This window comes from Kryptolebias marmoratus, linkage group LG11 (genome assembly GCF_001649575.2).
Source record: "Kryptolebias marmoratus isolate JLee-2015 linkage group LG11, ASM164957v2, whole genome shotgun sequence".
Classification (NCBI taxonomy): domain Eukaryota; kingdom Metazoa; phylum Chordata; class Actinopteri; order Cyprinodontiformes; family Rivulidae; genus Kryptolebias; species Kryptolebias marmoratus.
Window position 1 is genome coordinate 22,413,958 of NC_051440.1, and position 18,810 is coordinate 22,432,767.

At 37.3% G+C, this 18,810-nt stretch overlaps 1 protein-coding gene across 7 annotated transcripts in view; it reads right to left on the reverse strand.

Moving 5' to 3' along the window:
- srgap1a (SLIT-ROBO Rho GTPase activating protein 1a) overlaps window positions 1-18,810 on the reverse strand; it is an 80,519-nt gene that overhangs the window by 36,942 nt on the left and 24,767 nt on the right. For all 7 annotated transcript variants that reach the window (XM_017418998.3, XM_017419000.3, XM_017418997.3 and 4 more), the window contains exons 2-4: window positions 15,104-15,299; window positions 9,434-9,596; window positions 2,797-2,859 (exon numbers count right to left, since the gene is read on the reverse strand). In XM_017418998.3, the coding sequence (XP_017274487.1) occupies window positions 2,797-2,859; window positions 9,434-9,596; window positions 15,104-15,299 (422 nt within the window). The remainder of the gene's footprint in view (window positions 1-2,796; window positions 2,860-9,433; window positions 9,597-15,103; window positions 15,300-18,810) is intronic.

Below are 18,810 nucleotides of genomic sequence, written 5' to 3' on the forward strand. Positions count from 1 at the left end.
TATTAATACACAAGACAGAAACAATCCCAGGGCTTTAAAGATGAGGCTGAAGAATGACTATCAGTGGAAGAAATGTTGATGATGCTAACACACATCATTACTGGTGGAGGGCACAAAATGACCAGCAATAATGCATACAAATTAAGAATTAAGAAAGAAACAGGAAAAGGAAAGAATAAATGATATGGTAAAAACGGGTGATAATTAGAGAGCAGATAAAAATCAGAAGGTTAGAGGAGAAGAGGAGTAAATTATATGAAAGAATAGAGGGAAAAATCATTTTAAAATGAGAATAGAACAGGAGTATAGGGTAAATAAAATAAATAAGGAGATGAAGGGAAAATATTTTGCAGGTATTCTAACAGAACAATCCTAAAATCTCAAAGCATCACTGGTTGTTGAATTTTGTGCTTGAGCTGAAAACTTAAAACAGTAATAAACTTTCCCTAATCAAGTGTGTCTTTTGATAATACAGATTTGGTCATCTGTGAGGCAAAAGACAGCAATATACAACACGAGTGGTTTAACCTGAAATGAACTAACTAAAGCAAATTATAGCTCCAGAAACTTTGTTTGAAATAGGCTTCTCTGCAGCAAACCTCAACTTCAGCACAGGGACTCACCCAACTCTAAATCTAAACATCTTAGCCGCAAACAGAGTTATTTTTACATGAGCTGAACAACAAAGCAAAGCCTGGCTTGTCTGGAGTCCTGTTCCGATGGTGGGGGTTGGTGAAACTGGGACCAGTTTAGAGATGGGTGACTGACCTTGGGTCCAGCACTCCTCATGTTTTGGTCTGGAGACGGCCGCGGCTGTGTTTACTTTACAGCTCTTTATAGAGGGACATATTTAGAGGCAAACCAGACCAGTGATTTTATTGGCAGGAGCCAACATGGGGACTGTGAATGTCTGATGCAATAGCTACAGAGTGGGCGTTTGTGTCCAGGTCAAATCCATCGTGGGGACAGTGGTGAGAGTGTCACTCGTTAGGTTTCACTTCATTTGGAGCAGCAGAGGCTTGGACTGGAACTGGAACCACAGTGGTCCTCTACAGAGAGTAACTACAGACTAAAGACAAACTTAAACATTTTCACTCAGTCTTTGAGGACAACACAACCGACCATGACAGTCAAAAAGGAGGATAGTGTAATGTTATTGATTGTTAGTCAAGAAAAGATTCAGCATAATTTAGCTTATGATACTATAAAACCATAAACAACATGCTGTATGAGACACAACATAAATAAATAGCAAGCAGCAGTTTATTTAACTTATCATACCTCCTGAAGGATCCGCTGGAATTTATTTGTTCACATGTGAAACACATTAAACCAAGGTGCTACGGTAATGATGGTAGTTATGGGAGTGAAATTAGCTCTTGATTAATGATTTAAGTAGAAACACCATCAAGGTAAGAGCTACACACAGTTGGCGCAGTTCCAAAGGCATTGAAAATCAGAGCTGGAAATGATTTTATAGAAACTGGCCTGCAGATGTGCAGCCTGCACCAGCAGCAGTGTGATGGTCTGATGAAATGCAAATAATGCAACATTAGGTCCACACAAAGATGCAAATTTTAAGGCACTTATCTTTACATATAAATTGTCCTATAAATGAAACTACACTGTGGGCCACAAGCAAGATGCCTTCAGGGCATTAATGAAAATGCAGTTAAAAAGGACTGGAACATGGTTCTTGTGATTTAAAAGTAATGGCTTCAACTACTTTACAGACAGAATGTTCCCTGAAGTTAAACAGTGGTGCAATAAACAACTACAGTATGAGACTCCTTATTAGTAAAACTGAAGTCTCCAAAGTACACAGTTTATATATGGGCAAAATCTAAATGTTTTATCACCTTAAATAGGTCTAGACATCTACTAAATATGAAAAATTTAATCCCTTTTCAGAGAAATAGCCATAACCTACTTGCAATATGTCTTTTTAACTAAAAATGTTTTGTCAGAAGTGCATCTCAACACTGGGATGGACCAAAAACCCATCCACCTCTTCTCATCAGTAGCCTACTTGATAATGATAATGTCCCCAGATCCCATTCTGGATGAACTCTTGAATGACCCTGACCCACGGAAACCCCACCCCACAGGCCACAGGATTTATCTCCTCCCAGCATCTCCTCTCAACACAAGACTACACCACAGGTCCTGTGCGTGTGCACAATGGGTCAGAGGGGCTTCGGTGACACATGGGTGCTTTGAATGTTGAGACTAATAAGTGTTCAGAAAAACAAGAGTCCTAACCAGAGAGCTTTCATACATGTAATGTTTCACTCTTTTGTCAGGGTTCTTTTCCATCTCTGCTGTCAATTACAGAATCAAGCCAAAAATTCCAAAAATGAAACAACATAAAGGAAAATCTATAAAACAAGTTGCTATATGGCTCCAGTCTTTGTGGGGTTTTTTTCTTCTAATGAGCAAAAGAAAGGTGATAAGATTAAAAACAAAACATGTTGTCTAACATGTCAAGCATTCATAAATGTTATACTTTAGTCTTTTCATAGCAACTGAATAAGGGTGAGGATGACTGCTTAACGGTTTTCTTCTGTAAAAAAAGGAGTGTGAGCAACGACTTTGTGTGACAGATTGTGTATTTCTCAACAGTGAAATATATGGTAAGATCAGGGAGATAACAGCATTTTTGATGTCAAACTGTAACAAATACTTAGAAATAATGTTGCTCAAAGCTAGTTTAATGTTAATCATCACTAATCATCAACCACAGTCAAGATAAAGCACTCAAGTGAATTAGTGAAAAAGGCAGTCATGAATACTTACTGTGTAAAGCTCATTTAGGACTTTCATTAGGTCTTCCTGGAGCTGGAATGCTATTTCCTTGCTCTAAAAGAGAAAGAAAAGAGAAAAAAAACCAATGAGACAAAACAGAAAATACAGCCAGATTTATTCCAGGCAGAAATATCATTTATTCCAATTTCAAACTGTCATTTTTAGTTGCACATCTTTAAAAGTCTAGACATTTTTTTATTTAATACCACCTCTTTTCTGTATGTTTTATAAGTTATTCAACGATTAGACACATAGTGGATACAACACTGGTTTGAAACAAAACAGAACTTAACAGAACAGTGAATTTATCATCTTTTGTAAAACACAAGGCTTCTGTGTAAAAATGGTATCAGTGTCTTGCAAGGTTTCCCAACTAAATCATCAAACACAGCTTGTGTTTCACTCTCCACATGCTCAACACATTATCTGGCTTCCACGACTACAGTTTCACCCCAGTGTGCTAACTCAATCAACCGTGCCACAAAGCTGACTCAGTAACACAATCACACACATGCTCACGTTAATGCCTCACACAGTCGTGGGATGCAGTTTAACAACGATGGTGTGATGGATTTAAAGGGGGCTTTTTCTTTTAATTTAATTGCAGCACTTCCATATTTCCTTCACACTGACACATACACTGGATCAAATGATTACAAGATTATGAGTCATGACAATGAATTTTTGATTGCTCCACCACAGAGGGATACCACATGCTGGATGTTACCTAGATGATGTTACAGCTTTGGACCGCGCGCCAGGTCTTTTTCTAACCCCATTATCCTCAGACAAATCTCATTCTGGGAGCCGCTTGCAGCAAAAGTCTGTATGACTGTTTTCTGAGGGCAACAATACCCCTGCAGTGGAATAATTGTGCTCCTGATCAAAAAAATGGAGCACACAAGCGAGAAAGTATGGCCACAACATAAATACTATAATGGAGGAATAAATAATGAAAAAAAATAGTTTGAGTAAGAAATTCTGTTTGCCAGGACTGTATTAATAAATAACTTTTTTTAACAAGACCCCTTTAAGAAAAGCTCAGCAGGTAGAATTGTTTTAAATATAATAGCTAATTGTAAAGCTGCTGATTTATTCCTGAGACGCTGACTTATACACAAAATATGTCATGCAGATTTTAAAATATTAGACTTAACTACATCTAAATGCAGTATTTTTATGATAAAAGCAATTCATTGCATCTCATAACTTATCCATTAATTTCAGGATAAACCACATCTGCACCTAAAGTAAAACATTTTGTAACACTGTTTTTTTCTTGTGTGCACATTTATTATCCACAATCAAATGCTGAAACTGTACTCACGAGTCCACACATCAGATCCTGGTCACTGCCTAAACATGACCCTCCTGATAAAAAACTCTTGTTCATCTTTTTCAAGTATTTTTCTTGATTAAGGGAAAAAAAGTAAATCAGGATAATAAAGATGTTTCAATTCTAGGAGTTATATTATGTAATGAACTTAGTGATGAGTTGAGAACTAAGAAATCAGTAATTGGTTTTAAAAAGACACTTGAATTTTTTTGAATTAATTATAAATCGTATTTTATGGGATGTTTATAGTGAAGATTGTGGGTTATTTAAGAACAGAGAAACCATATACAGAGTTTGCATTTTGTTTGTTTAGATAAAACAAGAAAAAATGGGCTTTTGCCTGATGTATTCTTAGCTTATTTGCCAGTGTTGTTCTTTTATTTTTTTAAACTGGGCTTTTAAATCAATCAGTTTTGATTTTTATGATTTTCTCCTGTTTATGTGACAGAGTAATGATATATGTGAGGGGTGGGCATTTGTTAGCACACTTTTTCGAACTGCTTGTATCGCTTATTTAGCTTTGACTTTGTCTGTTTTTTCTATATATTTTATTGCTTGCTTCTACACTATTGTACTTTTGTTGTTTTAAAATGCTGTTTTAAAAGAAAAAAAGTCTGAAAGTTTGAAAAGTTGCCCTTAGGTAAAGCTGCAGACACGTGCACAAACAGCAAAGAGGATTACACTCAATTACTGCTTGTTGGGCTGGTGTCTGAAATTAGAGTCCAGATTGGAGCCCTGGCTGATCGGAGACACCTTGCTGACCACCACAGAGAGAGTAAACACCCTGATTTGTAGCTCTTAGTTAATCAGGGAGAAAACAGCCCATAAGCCTGGATAACCAGAACATGGGAGAACTATATTTGGTGCAAGGTTACTTCGGGGCTGTTTGAGGATACAGCAAAGATAGGGGAGTAAAACACTCACTAATTTGCTGAATTAAAGGCTGATCTATTTATTCAGTCAAGTAAATTCCTTTTAACTAGAAATGTCTGCACATAGATCCTCAATAACAGATCAACTCCTGTGGGAAAATTTAGAACTAACAATTAGTTTAACGGACAAAACCTTTGACTGTCTGTCAGATCAAACACACGTCAGCTCTTCCTCCTTTGGAAGGCTGGGATGGGATCCAGAGCTCAATGAAAAGCTTTCTCAGGGATCAGATGAGCTGTGAGACTGTGTGTGCGTGAGTGAGAGGAGAAGTAAAGACAGACGTGGCAGTGAAGTGACATTACATTCAAGACCAATTTAAACAGCTTTTCTCTCGAAAAGATAACACTGAGAGCAACGAGTTGAACTCTGAAATCTCCCCTTCAAGTCTGTTGCTAAATGTAACCCATAAACCGTGTACCTCAAATTACAAGCACCAATAGCTGTTTACCAAATGCTCTGTCTGTTGCACAACCGATGTTGTTGATTTAATTTGCACAACTTCTCCCCTCTCATTTTAAAAAGAATCTCAGCTGGGGGCTTTCCAATTTAGGCTAATTCATTAAAAGGTTTTTACAAATGGGTTTTCCCTTTTAAGTTCATAGCATCTGTATTCCATCCACATTAGAAAGATAAAACATCCCCAGAAAGGAGAAACCAAGGCAGCCTTTGGGGAGTGGTGGGTCTCATATTGCTGCTGACATTAATCATGGTGCAGGAATGGCAGCTGAATACCCTGCAGGGCCTGTGTGAGTGTGTGGGGCACTCAGTGTATATCCCTGTCCTGCCACTGTATCTCAAACTGAGTCCAAATGACATACATATGTACCATCTATGTAACACACTGATTCAAATATAAAAAATACTTCGGGTTTTAGAAAAATACATTTTGATTTGCATTGTTTATTGGGCTTAGCATGTAGCAAAAAGATCATTTTCATAGTACACTATATTTGTAAAACTGTTTTGCAGCTTCTGTTGAAGTTAAATAGATTAAAAAAAAAACAGACTTTGGGAAGTTAGAAAGGAGCATTTTAAACTTCTGTGAATGCTCAGGTTAAAGAAAGAAAAGTTAGTCAGTGCTGACTGTGTGCTGTGCACCGTCGCTGGGCTTTGGCCCAGTGGTTAGGAGGTTGCTTGTCAATGATTGGGGGTTTGATTCCGAGCACCTGCAGCATGCCAATGTGAGGCAAGACAACACCCCCACCACTGCCCCAGTACATGAGTGGGAATATAGTAGAGATATGACTTTTCAATTAAAGCATCTAATACTCTACATTTAGAAAATTGAGAAGCTGATGCAATGTTCAGTAAACTTAGTTCATTATGAATTAGCCCAGTGTGGTGACAGTCAAGTTTTTTCTATTCTTTTAAAATGTCAATTTCTTGAAGGTGCTTCTCCTTCAGGAAGATGCATAGATACACACACGCACGAACACACACACATACGCAAGCAGAACCAAAAGAGTGTTGGATTTTTTTGTAAGCATAAATGCAACCAAGTTATTGATGGACGTAGAATAAAAAATATATCTCTGCAAACCAGATTTTCAAACGTGAAAGGCATGCTGTGCCTTTTGATTAAGAAGCCTAATTTCATGAATGAGCACTGGGTCATTGTGAAAATAGTCTCCAACGCCCACATGTCAACAACAGGCATGAGAAGAAAATACAGCTGTGTAAAACATTAATTTCAGAAAACTATCCTGCCAGGGAACATTTCTGCAATGCAAGCACCCAGAACAGTAGTCACCTACAGCATGTTTCTTGAAAATTGTGCTCCTTAAAGAACTTCAGGATCTGCTGCTGAAGCTGCTGCCTAATTGTGCACAGGCACAGATGCAGGACCATCACCCGCTTTTCTTAAATGAGCTGATTTTATCAACAGAATAGGATTTCCAGCAGATAAGCAAGCAGAGACAATTTTAAGAATCTGCAGTCTGAAAAAGAAAATTAAACCGGAATGATTTGAGTCAGACTGAAAAAAGGGTGGTATATCTATTTATAACTTCATCAATTTTACAGGTATGTCTGGCTAAAGTGAGATAAGGTTTAATACAAAAGTGAATAGTGTCTAAATGACAATTAATAGCTAGAGGAAAGCAATTATGGTATGTATTTCAAGTATGAAAAGTAGCAACATCAGCAACAGCAAGACAGCGTGCACAAAACCAGAACCCTGAAAGTGAAGCAGCTGAAAATTGCCCGTTTTTGCCTGCTGGAAAAGTTTGAAATGGCCTCAGGCTTTAGGAACTCCACCTTGTAGATGCATCCACAGAATGTGACACTCATAAATAAAACAGGGCAGAATAAAACAAAGAGCTAGCTGTATGAATAATAAAAACTGAATACATGTGATCAGACCTATTCAAGCATAAAGAAAACTAGATCCACTGCTCGACTCTTTCACTTAAAGTGTTTCTAAAAAAAGGTTATGATTGTGCAATTGTTTAAAAAAATCGTTCTTGAGGCAGCACTGAAGGAAAAAAAAGTCAAACATGAAACAGGTCAACCAGAGGATGTTGATGAAGATGCCAGGGCCCCTCTCTGGTCCTTCTCAGTGCTTACATCACACAGCATGAACTCTGAACATACGAGGAAACAAAGCTCGGGTCTTTGATGTGCTGCGAGGATGACAACAGTACAGCTGTCTCCTCACCACTGCGAGGAGTCCCACGTAACATAGGGGACTTCTCTGTTGTTTGTGCCTCATTATTGCAGCTCTGCTGAGATCAAAAGCTCAGGGAAGCTTTAATTAGAGGGCGAGCTGTGACCTCCCACCAGGCAGCTGTTTGTCTGCAAAATGTCACCTGGATCCACAAAGAAACTGCAAACTTTAAAGGGACAGACATTCCTTAATGTGGTTTCGTTCTGCAGATTCCACAGCAGCAGTGATTAAGGTAAAGAAGAGAGAAGTATGCATCTATACTCCAAATTATTATTATTCAAAACTCCTTTAGAGTTGCACTAAAATGTAAAATTAACATTAAAGGAAGTTGATTATTAGGAATATGAAGGAATGTTGGGGGACTATAGCATGACTAACCTCTTAAAAATGAGTCTAATTTTTTACAGCTGGATTCCTAAGCAGAACCATAAGGACTAGAAAAATGTGTGCAAGACGTTTTGTTGTGTATTTGGACTTAATCCCTTTACAATCAGATGGAACCACAATCGCACAGAGCTGTTTGAAAACAAATTTTTAAAAATGCATTTTAAATATGAATGTACAATTTTAAGAGATTGAAGTAAAGTAGAGAAAGAGGAGAGAAACTAAATAGTGAGAGATCTAAATTGACACAAAGGCAACTTCACTTAAGAAAGAGCACTTTGTAATTTAGCCCTGCGGTGGGTTCATGCGACTCCTGCTGCAAGGAGCTCATAATCTGTTAGGGAGTTGTCATCTTTGCGGTGGGAAAAAAAAGCAGCAGATTGGTTTTGGTCACAAAGCTATGAGAGAGTGGAGGCAAACGATCTGAAGGTGCGGTGACCAAGGTTCTACTGCATTACTCTAATTCAGAAAGTTCAACCACAGGGGCTCAACAGGCCGACATCCCATCAGAGGCAGAGCTGAATATAATTTCCTGCAGATCATACAACTAAATATACACTGTTGTCAAATGACTGGGTTAATCAAAAATGAAAGACTGGAGGGGCTGAGAGACTGGATAGGCTGCTGCATGATCTGACCTCGTGAAAAATCTGGATTGTATTAGTGGGATGTTCAACTGTTTTGTTCATTGAAGAAAGGAAAATCATTTCTGACCCCTTCAAGTTTGGGTTTAATATAAATCGTTTTAAAAAATAAATTTCAAAAGGACAGATTCATTAAGAACAGATGAGAAGATGTGAAAAAAAAAACATATGCAAGTTGCAGTCACAGTGCTTACAAATGGAAATTACTATAACTAATAAAAAACTGCATCTAAAAACATTGTGCTCATTTAAAACCAAATTTCCATATGGTTCTGTAATTATTCTAAACTAAATACTAACAATCTGTAAATCTCTAAATACATGTTTTGTCACATTGCCTGACCTGAATTATCAAAACATCATCAAAAATTTGCCCATAGGCCTCTTGAAAAGCAATGTAAGCCAAATAACTAATAAATTCATAAAACAAAGTTTTCCACTGGACAAAGGGATAAAACTCTCCTCATCATAAATGAAAAAGTTCTCCCCTGGTTGTCAAGAGTGACGCATATTTAACAAAATGTGTAAAACTAATGCAAGGCACCTATACTTTAAGTATGTTTCCCTTTTACAGCTTCTGGAATGGTAGATGATAAGAATTCAGCAATTCACAGCAGTAGGAAGTTGGTCCAAATATTTGTTTGCCATAACATTTTCTAGCCTCACCTTCTTGAGTAGCCGTGTGGAGTCCTCACTGATCTGCATGAACCTCATGATGACGTTGTTGAGGTAGATGTCACTCAGTGTTGCATGGTCCTTACTCTCCCTCCTAACCTGGTTCAGCAGCAGATACCAACAGTTGACTGGCGACAGCAGATTCTGGTCTTTTCTAAAGGGACCAGAAGAAACAGTGAGATGCCAGGAGGGAAAATGAAAATTCTGCAGCCTCATTTTCTCAATGTGAATGATGAGAATATGAACAAAGCTTAAAACAATGTGTCACATGCTGTGGTTGGTGGAGAGCTTGGAAAATAATAATAATGTCAAGATGATTTTCTACAAGCAAAGAAAAGTGTCACACAAACTTTAAATATATGTTTTAGTCTTAGAGAAACTCAACTCATGTTTATTTATAAAACCCTTTTCAAATGCTACGTGAAAACTGCAGGGAACAAGACCTCAAAGGCAACCAGGCAAGGCATTAAAACAAACATGTAAAACAAAAGTCAAAAATTGCCAACACCTCCACTAAGTGAAAGCTCTTTAAAATTGGTGGTTTTAGACTTTGCCCTAAAGTCAGCAGTCCAAACAAAGACCTGGATCCACAGGAGAAGAGTCTAAAAACTGGATACTAAGAATGTAGGATGCGTTTAGGAGCACAATAACATTTTAAACAAATCAAATCTGGGCAATTGCAGCTTTGCATTTAATTAGGAGGATTTTGAATTATTTTCCAAACTTTGCAGAGTCATTGCAGTAAGGCTACAGAAGTAGAAATGTGATCTGTCTTAGTGGTTCCAGTCAGTTCTGTGGTCACAGAGCTTGGGATTAACGGAAAGATTTTCAGGGAATTATTTGAACACTCGGCTAAAAGGACACTGCAAAAGCCTGGTTTAGAAGTTACAAATGCATGGATCAGTTTCTCAGAATTGCTTTAAATTGTGATATTCCTGATTTTTTATACATTTTACAGATACAAGAGGCCACCATAGCTGGAAAATATGGAAATTGAAAAAGGAAATTCTGGTAAAAACTGTTCCACTTCAGCACTGGATGCCAAACCCATTCTGCCCTGAGTCACAACAATTTGTGGTTATATGGTGATTTAGATGTATGGGGCCAAAAACAATGAGTTCTTCTGAATTTGGAAATAGAAACCATCCAGGCCTTTGTGGCTCCAAGACAAACTTGCATCTTTCAGTATCATTGAAATCACATTGGTTTCATATAGTTTGAAAATAAAGCAGGGTGTCATCAATAAAACAGAGGAACTATGTTCTACAAGTGAAGAACCCTGGGAAACACCAGTAGATTTGCAGATTTACAAACTGGACTGTACCATTTAATAAGACTTAAATCTGTCCGAAGCACTACTTTACATTCCAGTGTGTTTAAATCTTTCTATTTAGATGGTCAGTAGTGTAAAGATAACAGGACCAGTACAGAGACAAGCACTCGATAAGAAGGTAATTTTTAACTTTAATCCAGTTTTGGTGCTGTGGTGTACACTAAATTCAAACTGCAAACCATTTTTTCTGCAGCTAAATAATCCAATATTTTAGAAAGACTGAAGAAAGCAGACATTTATTTTAAAATGATGCTGATATGTAGAATTATGTAAAAACTGAGACAGCGGAAAAGAATGACGTTGAAGTAAAAGGGTAAGAATAGAAGATTTAAAAAAAACTGAGAAGTCTGAGAGCCATTTCCTGTACTGTGTGCTGGCTGGTTCCAAGCTAACTGTAGGACATTGTCCAGGCCACAGTGAGCTGGGGCCCTGTGTAAGCACCGGCCTGCAGGCAGACTTCCTTCGGGTTAATCTATAACATTCCTTGTGCATGCAAAAACGCAGCACTGAATATGAGCCTGTACATGTGTTTGTGTATGTTTGGGGGAGGTTTGAAAAGCTGGGTCTTAGGTCGAGTCTTGCAGGAACCATATGGAGACTCGCCTCTGCTCCCCTGTCACAAAGTAAGTTTGCACTGACAGGCAGCACTTGTCAACACAACAGGTGAAAATTTGCTCTCTGCGAGTGACCCAGCCCTGAACTAGCCTTCAGTACCGGCGACACATCTGCTGGGAGAGCAAAAACGAAGCCAATGAATAACTGATACTAACATTCCAGTCAGCTGAAATGTCAGCTACATTTTGTAAAGGCCAAGCCACACATGTGGATAAATATACTACATAATATATACACATTCACTGATGTCACATGCACAGGTGTTAGGACATGCAAAGGTTACCTGATTAATAAAGAAATAAGTGGTCCTAAAGCTACAGTGGCATTTCTGCTGGACAGTAATAATAACTGTCAAAAGATACCATATTCCTTTCTTTATGCATGTATGTATTAGGGAGTGGGAAGCTTTTTTTATGTGACTAAATCTAGAAATGTGAAAGCAGCATGTTAATTCCTTGTATGTACAGATGCATATCTAGAGTTCAAGAGCTGTCCTTTGCTGTGTTAAATATACTCATTATGTCACTATTATTGAAAAGGATAAGTCAACATGACTGGATCTAAAATATCTGAAGTGCAATCTGCAAATTGGCTAAATTAATAAAGTATACACATTGTCTAGTTCAGAGAAAAGCTGCAGGACAGTCAGTGTGGCTTATGATATTCATTGAGTCACAACAGCAGACTGGCAATAAAAACAGCAACGTTTTCCTTTGTGAAGTTCAGCAATAACACAAAATATAACATATTAATCAGAAAGAGGACAATTTCTTTATAAACTGTTTTATGCACTCATCTGACAAGATAAACTGTTTCTTCTTATAATAAAGACATAGCAAATAACATGTGAACTTAATTTTATTAGTACTTATATTTATTGCGTCTGGCCTACAAACTTGAGGCCTGCAGTAAAAAGACAACAAAAGAAGGCCAGTGCAGGACTCTCTCAAAGGCCATTACAGCATAACACTCAGACCTCACATAATGGCAGGAAAATCTCTCAATGTCATCATTTCCCCCCTTAGTCAGGGCAGGAACTGGGTCAGACAGATTCCAAAAGATAGTTGGGCCCTCAAGAGGCTGAAACACAGATATAACAGGGGAAAATAATGTCTGCAGAAAAGCAGAAAAATAAAGGAGAGAACTCATTAGGAACTTCTTCCCTGACCATGTTTGCATAGGTGTGTGTTCCATCTATTCATGCTGTGCAAATTTGTGAGTAACTGGGTCAATGTCAACATACTTGCACTCTCATACAGCAGATGATGCTGACAAAGAAGGATAATTACCACTTTAGTATGCAGGGTCCTGAAATAGGAGCTCTTTATCAGTGAGGAGGAAAAACAGTGAAGTCCTCTGGTGCATGCTGATTAAAATCTTTCATTAATAAACTTTAGTGGTGGCCTGCAATGTGGCCTTACAGCTCTTAATGTACAGCATAAAGAAACTATAGTCACTTTCATTTCAAAACAAAGCTTTATATTTTTACAATAAGATTTACTTTTGGGGAGATTTAAAAAAAATACAACTTTTTTAGGGGAAAAAAGTTTTATACCATCTGTCTTCTGCTGCTGTCTTTCTGTTATTTGTTGTCAGACTTTACAAAAGCTAGCTGAGCAGAAAGCTCCCCTGAAGCAAACTTCACTCCTCTCCAGATTTGTGTCACTGGAATACCCCCCAAGTGGAGAAAAGAGCGTGATTTCTGACATGCACAGCAAAATGAATTTCACTCCTGAGGAGGACGAGGGACTGAACTCCTACTGTGTCAAAATGTTTTCCTGGCTCATAGTAGTGTGAGAAATGCTGCTTTAGGTTTTTATAATAACATGACATATAGTTTATGAACAATTCTTTCACCTTTGTACAGCAACAACCTAGTTCCACACCGTAACACCAATGACATTTTTGCATAACTGGAAACAGGTCACTAAAACATCAAGTTTATGTAGCTCCACCGGCATTATGGTTAATTAAAAGACAACGTGGGACCACAAAGGTACAGCATCAACCTCCACCTGTGTTTGGCTCGTTGCCTAGTTGCAGTTTAAGCAAACACCCATGTGAGGAGCAATTACAGTGTTTATCATGAAGTGAGAACATTCCAAACGATGCAAATCAAAGCAGTTTAAAAGAAAAAAAAAGAATATGTTGTCAGTTTGATGAAATGCAGCAGTCACTTCTATAAATGCAGCCTCTTTAAACTAATCACCAGAGTTAGCTGCCTTTTTTAATACAACTTTTGCATTTTGCTGTTTTTTTTTCATAAAAATGTGTCATATGGAAACTGGCTTAAAGTTACATAAAAGAATACTCTTTTTCACACCACAGACAAATCTGCCAAAAAGAAAATAACTCCAGAGAATACTAAGGCCGTACTGTTTGTCTGTTTATGTGAGGAGCCAAAAAAAAAGGGGGGACACACGATTTAAAACTCACAGGAAGGTTTTTAATGTTTTTCCAAATGACCTATATTTACTTGAGAAATGTGTTCATAGCAACTTGCCAAATGTTTACCCTGTGAATGTGGTGACGAGACAGTACATGACCCAATGAAAACCTCAGAGCTCTTATACTGGAGTCTCTGTGCTCGTTACAGACATGGGAGCGCACAGATGTTAGAGCCATTTGAGTTTCAGATGGAGTTCAGGGTTCTGTTAACAGACAGCACAGGAAAACATACGTTTTATTTTGGTTGCTTTTATGATTTTATTGTCTGGTTTGTTTTCCATGAGCAAACTCACGCAGTGTAATAATGCAAAAAAAAAAAAACAACAACTTCAAAACACTCAACTGCATTAGTATTTATAAAGGTGGTTTAGTCAAACTGTGATGTTAATAGATGACAGAGAGAGGAATACCAGAGGAACAGAAATGAGAAAAAATAATAATAAAGGAAACGTTAACAGTCTGCTGAAGCTTCTAATTTCATTTTAGCCTGCTTTCATATACCTCACAGCTGGGTAAATCTATTTTAAATTAAATTTAAGGTTTAGTTCATCCTTGCAACTTTTATAGTTGTGACTTGTGTAGATGAATTCATGTCTAAAAGCAAAAGAATTAAAAATAAACAAGCCTCTACCCTCTGACTGACCATATACCAGCAGATAATATGTGTGTTTTTCCCTAAACACACTTATTATCATTTACATAATGGCCAAGCTTGAATTTCTCAAGAAGGTTGATGACTAAGCATTTTCTTACAACTTCCAACTCAAACAAGCCGTTCTTTTATTGACCATTAATTGAGCCTGTATAACCCACAGGTGAGTGCGTGATTCTTTTGACCTTACTGCTTGACTTTTACTCCAATACATCTAATCTGCTTTGAAAGTTAATAAATAGAGTTAACCAAGAATCCTTCTATGTTATTTCAATTTAATTCAGTGGGATTTAATTCAAACTTTAGTAAAATCTGAATAGCCACAGATAATAGTTAGATGCACAAGAGTTTAGAGTAAAAACAAAAAATATGATTACCAATGCAAATGGGATATTATCAGGAGTTTTTAATATATTAACAATACACTCCAGAACTCTGATTTTGTGTTGATACTGCAGTCAAATTTTTAGATTGATTGCACAGAACCCCACCCCCACCCACCCCCAAAAATCCTACTGTATGCACAACACAAAGAGATGCAAAATTCAAGATTTTTCTCACAGCTGTGGTTAAAGAAGTCTTGTTTAATGACAGAAGAAGAACATCTCCTCACTTGTACTGCTGGTGATCCTTGGTGCTCCGGGTCTTGGCCATGAAGCGTTCAGCCAGTTTCTCCAGGTTCCTGGAGTATTCCATCTCAATTTCTGCCTTCTTTCTGAAGAAGTCTTGAAGGTCCTGCAGCAGCTGGACTCGCATTTCTGTCTGCTGGTCCAGACATTTCTGCTGCTCCACCAGCTGGGCTCTGATCTCTGCACAGAGACACACAAAGACAGAAGACACGTGAGGAAAAAGCTAAAAGGCTGAGTGGTGAAAAAATGGGTTTATATGGAGAACGTTAAAAGCTGCAGGGACACAAAGAAACCATCCTTCATGAAGTACAGGCACTGTTAAAAGTTCAGTACATCAAAAGGCTACTGATAGAAAAAAAAACCTAAATGATCAACAGGACATGTAATTCTGGCACAGCAGTTATGCACAAGAGAATTACTGAACAGGCCGAAGCTGCTCATTATCCTTTAGTTATGAGTCTCTTTAATGCTTTTAAGGAGGCTGGCAGGGTTGACAAAACTGGTCTCAAGTGTTTCATTTAAGCTGAAAAAGCTTCCGGATGGTAGAACCTGTTTCCCATCATGGAGAGTTAAAGAACAAACCCGAGTGCTCATACAGATGCATGCACTCAATCTAATTTAAAAGCAGAAGGGCAGGCCTTTCTTAAACAAGTTCTACTTGCAGGTAAATTACCAAGTGACCATTATTAACAAATTATGCTATCAGAGCACCCTTCATTTCTATTTCTTGCTCAAAAGAACAACTGAGGTCTAGCAGACGAACACTCTCGCTACATAAATGTTTCTTCTGCATGTTCCATCTTGCCTATCTTGCTGTTGTATAATTTATTTCTCTTAAAGGAAAGTAGAGTAAGACAGTCATCTTTAGCAGAGGAAACAGGGGTGATCTAGATCCAAACAGACACCAATGAGGTAATCTTATTTTGAAGGTGCAGCATATCTTTGCCAAACATTTGTACTTATTAGATGTCATTATAAAGACGAGAGTCTGTAATTTTTTAGTGTGTATTTATTGTTGCACTAACCAAATATACAAAGTTACGTTGATGTCAAATAATCAAAACAAGGATTAAAGTTTCATGACAAACTTTATTGTGCATTGACTGCATGATGATAGAAATAATATCACCTAAATATTAAAGTTTTGATACAGGGCTACTAATACAAAACCTAACAGAAACAAGAATGAAACATTTGCTGTGTGATATCGGATCATCACTGAATAAACTAAGCAGTTCTGGTGTGAAGAAGTTAAACCTCTACTAAGAAACTAAGCTGCTGGGACAGATCGACTGTGTCATCAAATTACTTATGGAAAATTCATAAGGTGAAGAAAACAGAACTAAAGGAAGGATCTGAAAATGTAACAGATATCCTGAATAACAAAGAAACAAAGTTGCTTAACAGATGAAAAGTAACATTTAATTGTTCCTTAACCACCTGCAGAAAAAAACAGCTACATTTGCTCACATTACTGATGGTATTAATTATAAATCCTTTTCAGTCTGATCCTTGATGTCAGTATCACTAGCAGAACAAATAACATGAACCCTCCAGAAAAAAATGCAGTGCTATGTTTAGTTTTATTTCTTTTTTCATGAATGCAGGAAATTAATGGCGATCATTATACGGTCACATGTTTTGGTGTAAAAGTGCAAAAAGGAGTATTTATATTATTCAGTATTTATTAGTACAATGTGTAAAGAGTTGCAGGGAAATTATATTTACATTGCACAAGTTCTTTCTTACTTACTTTTGACTTTACAGATTTATGAAACCAATAAACTTCATCAAATGACAAACATTAACAAATAATGAGTGCTGCTAGTCTGTTTGCATCTTTTACTACAAATTAAATGTATGTTAACTGCTTTAATTTACTTTAGTTTCCACATCTCTTAATATCAAAAGAATGAACCAGAGCAAAAACAACTTCAGTAATATTAGTAGTAGTAGTAGTAGTAGTAGTAGTAGTAGTAGTAGTAGTAGTAGTAGTAGTAGTAGTAGTAGTAGTAGTAAAACTTAGGCTTGGCATTGATTCAGAATACTGAATCTAGACTGCCATTACTTATTAATATTGAAGTAAAGCATACTAAAACAAAGGTAATACTTTGATGAGACAATTAAAGAGCAATACAAGCAAGAGAACGCCAGAAAAGGATCCCTAAAAGTTTTTTTTGGAGTCTATCAATATTTAGTCAATCAAGCTACTTAATGGCCAATCAGCTGCTCAGTGAAGCAGGAAGAAGCCTAAAAGGTCCTTATGTTTGTTGTTCAAATCCTTCCGCTTCATTTCCCTGTGTTAAAAGTTGCAACAGTTCTAATAAATTAAAAGCCATACTGAATCTAAGTGAATATCTATTGTAGCATTTCAATTTTCAACCAGAATAAGCCTCATCAATAATGTGAAAAGTGAGATCTCAACAGCCAATTACAGTCTTGACCAAAATTACTAAGTCAAAACATAATTATAAAGAACTTCAGGTCACTGTCAAACTTTAAAGAGAGGTTGATTCAAAACTCAACTACATTAGAGTCCAGGCTTTCTAATGAATGAGTAAAACCTTACAACTGTTTCCATCTCCTGGGGATGTGGGGATTAAAACAACACTACTGTGGCTGCGATAAAAAAAGGGAACTCGATCATTTGAGTCAATTACACTCATGACTGAACAGGAAAACTCATTAAATCATTCATTTTCCAAGTCAAGCACTGACAATAGAAGACGTAGCTCTAAGCTGACATATCTGTAAATTAAGGCTAGAAAGCAACCGACTGTCAGAGGACAGTGCAGGTCTGGTGCTAGGTGCATTTACATTTCACTACAGGAAAATTAAGGCTAAACATGCACTCTTTGCTCAGTTTTAACCCTGCATCCACATATGGTTGATGTTTGTTCACTGAAAATTATTTCCTTTCTGAACTCTTTTCCATCTGCTGACCACCCACATGGGGAGACAAAAACATTTTGTCAACAAAACTTTCTAGACCAAATTTGCACAAAGCAGCTTTTCTGATTTCTGTTTTATTGTCTGTGCCATCAGACAAATTTTATCACAAAGAAGCTATTTTATATTACAGTCATTCTGAAAAACAATTTATCTTGGAAGCATTTGTGAGCCATAATAAAATGATACATAGTGATTACAATTGCTAAACACTCTAAATAGGACAAGGACAACTTCAGTGTATCTGGCATGATTACAATTATATCCAAAAATCATCTTTCTTCCAACTTTAGGGTTAGTGTATCTTTTATTAGTCAAAATATATTTTTAAATGTGGTATATTTATCCATATACAATTAAAAAAACTACATGTTAAGAGCTTTACAATTTTTAGAAGCTACATTTAAAGAAAGTGCAGTTTCATCTTGTGAAGTCAGTAAAAGAAAAGTTTTTTCAAAACCATGTGTGAAAGTTATTTTGAGTTGTTAGTTGTTTTGAATATTGATTGGATTAAAGTTTTTTTTCCATCTTCACAAAATGTAATTCCATCCATCCATCCATCCATCCATCCATCCATTCTCTTCCGCTTATCCGGGGTCGGGTCGCGGGGGCAGCAGCCTAAGCAGGGAGACCCAGACTTCCCTCTCCCCAGTCACTTGGGCCAGCTCCTCCGGGGGAATCCCAAGGCGTTCCCAGGCCAGCCGAAAAACATAGTCCCTCCAGCGTGTCCTGGGTCTTCCTC